Source organism: Echinops telfairi, unplaced genomic scaffold, assembly GCF_000313985.2.
Source record: "Echinops telfairi isolate 266 unplaced genomic scaffold, ASM31398v2 ScPeMD7_7468;HRSCAF=8506_0, whole genome shotgun sequence".
NCBI classification, from domain to species: Eukaryota; Metazoa; Chordata; class Mammalia; order Afrosoricida; family Tenrecidae; genus Echinops; species Echinops telfairi.
The window spans coordinates 50,640,939-50,648,318 of record NW_022111369.1 but is presented as its reverse complement, the minus strand read 5'-3'; the positions used below and the strand labels follow the sequence as shown (position 1 = coordinate 50,648,318).

The 7,380-nt window shown below is 37.6% G+C and overlaps 1 protein-coding gene across 1 annotated transcript in view; it reads right to left on the bottom strand.

Annotated features, from left to right (window-relative positions):
* The window catches only part of LOC101657505 (sulfotransferase 1 family member D1-like), a 21,617-nt gene extending 19,033 nt beyond the window's left edge, over positions 1–2,584 (bottom strand). Inside the window, exons 1-2 of the mRNA XM_004703176.2 lie at positions 2,222–2,584; positions 194–319 (exon numbers count right to left, since the gene is read on the bottom strand). Of these exons, the coding sequence (XP_004703233.1) occupies positions 194–319; positions 2,222–2,366 (271 nt within the window). The 5' untranslated portion in view covers positions 2,367–2,584. The remainder of the gene's footprint in view (positions 1–193; positions 320–2,221) is intronic.
* Between the last annotated feature and the right edge of the window lie 4,796 nt (positions 2,585–7,380).

Sequence of the window (7,380 nt, the reverse complement as noted above, 5' to 3'; positions counted from 1 at the left end):
AGAAAATGTTTTGAGAAACGATGTACAAATGCGCTTTACACAATTGATGTGTGTATGGATTGGGATAACAGTTGTATGAGCTCCTAATAAAATGTTAAAAAAGAAAAAACAAAAAAAACAAAAGGTGTGTGTGGGGTGTGTGTGTGTGTGGGCATTGACTTCTATGGTCAAAAGGAACAATTTAGTGAAATACCATTTACTTGGCCAGGAATGATCAGTTCCATGAATGGCACCCGGTTGTATATTGCATCACGTTTGCATTTCTCTAAATCTCCATTGTTATAGATCAAATCCAATATTTCACAGGTCCAGGTTGTTCCTGAAACAAACAAAATCATCAGAGAAGCAAAAGACAATTTTCTATAAACTTTTTAACAAAAATAGTACAACTGTGAAACTAGGAATAGAGCTCTGTAACAACTGTAGCCAAAATTGATCTTCATTCTCCTTCCTTTTTTCTAATCATTTTTCCTACAAGTATATATTTTGAAATCTTAAAACTCATACCTAAATATTGTGTGCATAAAAATTCTGATTTAAATAATCCTAAAAATAGGACACAAAATGGAAATAAAGATACAAGATATAAATAATAACAGTAGCCTCTTGGGTGGAATGAATGAGGAAGAGCAGGTTAATCATTAATTCGTTGACTTCATTGAGTATAATCATTGATTTGCCATTTTCTCTTAGACGGAAAAGCATGGAAGTTATAATACTTAACAACTGGTGTAAAGAAGAAAAAGGGAAACAAAAAGGAAGCCTGTGATTCCACTCATGATAAGCTGTGTGTAATTAATACAGAGTGATCAGAGAGAGGTGAGTGAAACAGCACTATTTTTTTACTGCCTGATGTGGTTTAGAGTTAAGCCGTGGAAACAGATCAAATTCCAATGTGGAGTACAGCGCATCTTATCGCCTGTCAGCGAATAGTTCCAAGTATGACTCATTCCAAGTGTGACTTGCTGAAGGCAAGGGCCCGTTTTCTCATTTTGTGTATTTCATATTGGAAAATGATGCTGTTTTCTCCCCCACCTCTCACCTCTGTGATGCATAAGTTTACAAAAATAGCACATGCCTTGACTCATATAAGAAGATAGCAAAACTTTTATAGCAAAATTAACAAGGCACTGATATATTTGAGAATTTAAGACACACTCTTAACTGTCGATCTGTGAGTAGCCACCTAGCTTTCACCATGCCTTAAAACTGTCTGCCTTGAAATGTTGAGCGTCTTTTCTATAATGATACCTTCTAGCAGTCTTCTTAATGGTTCTTCTTTTGAATAGATCCACAAATAGCAAAAGGAATAAGATGCAAGTTGTCAAGGATCTACCTCCCAGTGGCAAACTTACATCTGTAGCTCATCAAGGAAATGGAACATGGTTTTTGCTACTAAATGATTTGGCTTTGGTGAATAACTCACAAAGCAGCATAAAGTAGTAAGAAAAGAAAAATACTTTGACAAAACGTGTGTGTGTGTGTGTGTGTGCATGTGCACGTGTGTTTGCCTACACAAGTCTGTGATGTGCATCGATGTATTTTCTACGAGGTGCCCTATGCTCTCCCCCTGTTTGTGTGGTGTGCATACAGTATAGTCTCCCAAATTCAAGGCTTTAATTTCTAGACATATTATCTCCCTCTGAAATAATTTTGTTATTTACCATCTAAAGAGAAAATAAGTAATCAATGTACTCATTCAAAAAAAGCTGAACCAGTTTCAAAAAATCCTCTCCTTTGCAGAAACCCATTAAAGAATGGGGGTAGGACTGTAAAGAAAAGTTAATGTCAGAGAGTTTAGTAACCAGGTTGGTTGTGAGCTCAAGTAAGTTAATGATATTTGAAGAGTGAGAAAGACTGACTTGTGTCTCACATATTTCTTTTACGCTTTGTCATAAATATATCTGTCACATATCAAAATCAAAATCATGTGTTCTTATTGAATTATCATAAATTCTTCATCCAAAGTTCTTGTTTCAGATCAGCAGTTCTTTAAATTTATAAACAAAATATCTAAGCATAAAAGTGGAGAGGACGAATGTAGTTTCCATGATTTTTTGATGGAACTCAAATTATTTTAAAAGACCACAACAGTAATTTCCTCTCAGATGCATGTTCTATTTAATCACGAGTCTTCCAGAATAGGAAGCGAATTTGTCTGAAGAGTAGACCTCTGGTCAACATCGAATGGACATAAGGAAGACGGGACGAGAAGACTTACCAGATTTGGGATAGGTGGCGATCAGAATGTCATCTGGCCGGGCCTCAAACGACTCCACCTGGGACCACTCTTCAACAATGCACCAGAACAAGGGGACACCATGAATGTCTACTAACTCCCTCCTTAAGACACTAGGATTCTCCATTTTTGAGATTCTAGATTTAAATGAAATGTCAAATTGTAGCAATCAAGTTTAAAAATAAACTAATACTTCAATAGCACTGTCATTACTCTAGCTATAGCAGTGGCAGAGTACAATACTGTCCTGTATAAGTCTGTGGAAAAGGAGACAGTAGCGTAAATGCTATGTCTTAAATCATTGCATGCATGCTAGTAATACATTACAATCTTTTCTCTCTCGCTCTCTCACTTTCTCTGTTTCTGAGGCATGTGATAAGGTGACTGGACTTTGGAATTAGGGAATGTTATCTTAACCACATGCTGTTAATTCATTGGCCTAGGAACTTGAGCAAGTCTTGTGACTAGAATAAATCTTTTTAAGAACACAATCAGCAGTGTGCTAATTTGGTAGTTCCTTTCCTTAAATTACAAAGCAGACTGGTAAATTATTTTCTCTAAATGATCTACAGAAGACCATAAGACCAATGGAAAAGTGAAGGTAGGGGATACCGAGTAGAGAAACAAGTTAATTCTAATATTTGAGACACATTTCTCTGAGTAACTTCCTAACACTAGTCATTTATGATCACATGGTTGCATTTTATGTTCTCAGGAAAGTTTGTTGTAGGTATGTTCATACTTGCAATATATCCCAACTCTTCCTCCCAAATGTTTTCTCCTTACTTAGCATAAGGTGACTGTTACTTTCCTTTGTCTTAAGTTCTTAAATCCTAGAGCAACGAGCTATCTAGAAAGTTTGAGTTATAAAGTCTCAAGATCCTGTTAAAATTGCTGAACTTCTCTTCAAGAATGAAAATTCAAAGTCTCTTCAAGAATAGATATAATTTGACCTGTGTCTTTTCTGCGTCAAAATTTTCCATCTTTTTTATTTTTTTTAGTTCTCCCACAACCAAACCCACCCCTAAGCTAACACTCATATAATTTTATTTAAAAGAGTCATAGTCTAAATGGATAAATCTTTGCTTCTTATAAAAATAAAATTCATTTTATAGCATAGACATTTCTTAAAAGAGATATAAATTAGTCCAATCTAGTAATATTAAAATATTATAATGTTATTTGAGAGTCCTCAGCTCCCTTTATTAAAGTTTTGACATGTAATTCACATATCATACATTTCAATAGTTCAGTTGTTCATTATTAAAAAGAATATTTTAATCATCACAAATCAATTTTAGGACATTTCTTCTTTCTTGTACTCATTGTTATTAACTCCCCATTTTCCCAACTTCCCTTGCCATGTTCCCAATAAGGGATGCTTAATAATATCCTAGAAACACCTGTGTACCACCAACCACTTATTTTATGATGGGCCTACTACTGAAGCTGTGACTAAAGTCTCCTCAGGGAATACCCTACGGTCTTAGAGGACTGGGCAGAAATCCACTATGTCAAATATGAACATTCAATTATCCAGACATAATACTAAAATGTTTACCCTATGTTAGTTTGTTGTTGTAAGTTGCTGGCCAGATAACGCTGGTCCACAGTGATCATCTATATGACAGAATGAAAAAGCACTTGTCTTATGGCATCCTTACAGTAACCAACATGTTTGAATCCATCACTGTGAGTTTTCTGCCCACCAATTTCACTGAGAGTCTTTCATAGCCTCCTCGGCCCTCTACTTCGTCAAACATGCCTTCTGCTAGCTATTGATCCTGTTGAAAGACATGTCCAAAGAATATGAACAGACAATATTCTGTTGTGATCCATAAAGTTTTCATTGGTTAATTTCCAACATAGATGACTAGACCTTGCTTCCTTTCTTCTTCGACTGCCGTAGTCTAGGAACTCCACTGAACCTGTCCACTATGAGTGCTCCTACTGGGAATGTGTAATACCAGTGGCATAGTTTCCCGTGCCATAAACAACACACAAGGCGCTCCAACACAACAGACAAATGGGTGGTGGTTTGTTACCAAATAGCTTGCCAAAGTATGCATGTTTTCCTCTCCTCTTGAGGCACTTCAGGCACACAGGTTGTGTCCTGTGTCATAGCGTTTTACCACTCACTTTTCACCACCACAATAATAGAAAGTTACGCTTTGTGTATGAATTTTTTTTCTATCATTATTTGATCCTTGGTGCATAGTGGCTGAGACATTGTGTGTTGCTGTCACCTGTTGTCAAGTTAGTCCTCAGTTCATAGTGACCTCTGAAATTGTTCCATAAGGTTTTCTTGACTGTAATTTTTTTAAAAAATCATTTTATGGGAGGCTCATACAACTCTTATCACAATCCATACATACATCAATTGTGTGAAGCACATTTGTACATTTGTTGCCCTCATCATTCTCAAAACATTTGCTTTCTGCTTGAGCCCTTGGTATCAGCTCCTCATTTCTCCCTCCCTCCCCACTCCCCACTCCCTCATGAACCCTTCATAATTTATAAATTATTATTATTTTGTCATATCTTGCAATGTCCAACATCTCCCTTCACCCACTTTTCTGTTGTCCATCCCCCAGGGAAGAGGTTATATGTAGATCCTTGTAATTGGTTCCCCCTTTCCACTCCACCCTCCCTGCACCCTCCTGGTATTGCCACTATCAGCATTGGTTCTGAAGGGATCATCCGCCCTGGATTCCCTGTGTTTCCAGTTCCTATCTGTATCAGTGTACATCCTGTGGTCTAGCCAGATTTGTGAAGTAGAATTGGGATCATGATAGTGGTGGGGGTGGGGGGGGAAGCATTTAGGAACTAAAAGACAGCTGTATGGTTCATCATTGCTGCACTGTACATTGACAGGCTCGTCTCCTCCCCGCAACCCTTCTGTAAGGGGATGTCCAGTTGCCTACAGATGGGTCTTGGGTCCCCAATCTGCACTTTCCCTCATTCACAATGATTTGATTTCTTGTTCTTTGATGCATGATACCTGATCTCTTTGACACCTCGTGATCACACAGGCTGGTGTGCCTCTTCCATGTGGGCTTTGTTGCTTCTGAGCTAGATGGCCACTTGTTTACCTTCAAACCTTTAAGACCCCAGATGCTATATCTTTTGATAGCCGGGCACCATCAGCTTTCTTCACCACTTTTTCTTATGCACCTATTTTTCTTCAGCAATTGAATCGGGAAGGTGAGTACACAATGATATGAATTTTTGTTCTTTGGTGCCTGGTAACTGATCCCTTCGGCACCTTATTGATTCAGTTCACTAGCTCTTTCTTTCATGAAACTGGTGGATTCAATACTGAGTTCAGACAGGGCACTTATTGTGAGGATGGTTTAGGACCAGGAAATATTTTGTTCTTTTGTACATAGGGTGGCTACTAGGTGAAAGTAACTCAATAGCAATTAAAAACAACAAACAATGACAGGGTCCATTTGGTTCCAAACACTATTCTAGGTTCTGGTGATAGAGTAGGGAATAGAGATGAATAAAATGATGTGGATTAACAACATCTTTTTTCAAGCCCAAAATACATTTGGCGTACTATTGCAGGGTTAATTTTCTTACAATTCTATATCATTGTTTTACTGGTTTTCCTTTAAACATATCTTCTCAAGGACATTAAGTTATCTTATGTATTAACTTAGAGGTCAAGAGGGGAATCACCTAAGTTTGACAGGTAGAAGTGTACCCAATCATTAATTTTATCTGCTTGTTTTCTTTTAAGGAAATTAAGCTTATAATTCTATTTATTTATTTATTTATTTATAGTGCAAATTAGATGGGTGTTGAATTTTGGCTCAACTTTACATTCAACAGTTTATTTTACTAGTAAGCATCTTCAGAATTTCCCCCTTTCCCTTCTCCTTGGTTACTTCTCTAAGCTATCTTCTAAAAAGTTAACGCCTATTCTCTGTGTAGCACATTACTTTCCCTTTCCCCCTTGCTCTCCCAAAGACTGTTCCCTTTGGTATGGATGCCTTTCTCTTGGTTTTCAATGTGTACTTTCACCTACAAGTGTGGATTTATATAATTCTTGTCCTTTGTGATCGGGTGATTTTACTCAGCATGATGTTCTTCAGGTCCGTCCACATCACGGGTGCTTCACGGTGCCATCATTGTTCCTTAGCAATGCATGGTATTCCGTCTTCCACTGATGGACAGTTAGGTTGTTTCCATCTTCTTGCTACTGTGAACAATGTTATATGGAATATGGGTGTACGTATGTCTGTTCATGTATGACTCTTACTTCTTTAGGTGCATACCAGCAGAAAGTTTGTTGGATTGTATGGATTTTTGAGGTCGTGCCATATAGCTTTCCACAGTGTTTGCATATATTTACTGTCCCACTACCAGTGTGTAAGACAGGGGTCCTCAAACTTTTTAAACAGGGGGCCAGTTCACTGTCCCTCAGACCATAGGAGGGCCAGACTATAGTTTACAAAAAATTATGAACAAATTCCTATGCACACTGCACCTATCTTATTTTGAAGTAAAAATACAACAGGCAAAAATGCCCTGCGGGCCCGATAAATGTCCTCAGTGGGCCGCATGTGGCCCGCAGGCTGTAGTTTGAGGACCCCTGATATAAGGGTTCCAATTTCTTTTCAGCATCTCCAAGACTTGTTATTTTTTAAAGAAGTTGGCTGTTAATGTCGGTATAAGGTGATATTTCTCATCATTGTTTTGATTTGTTTCTCCTAGATGGCTAGTTGAGATAATTAATTTTGGTCTGTAATGATCTAGGACTTTTCTGGAAAAGAAATTTGCTATAAATAACTGAGAGATCCTGTCTGAGCTCCTCAACTAGTTCTGATGCCATGAGAATTTTTTCCAAGTTTGGGATATTTGAAGTTAACCAAGTACAGTCATGTTTTTTATTTCTATAATTCTCAGTAAGCAAAACTGTGAGTTTTCCTTCAAACTAACCACATTCTTGTTATTCATTCCCATTGCATTGATGTCTTGTCTTCCTCCCTTTAGAAAAGACCACATCTTTTAACTTCGGGTCTTGGCCATGTGCCCCATTGCTTATCTCAGCTGAAATTTGGTTTCCTCTGCAGACACCACCTTTCTTACAGTCTTCAAGAAAATACACCAATTTCTTCAGATATGCAATTGCC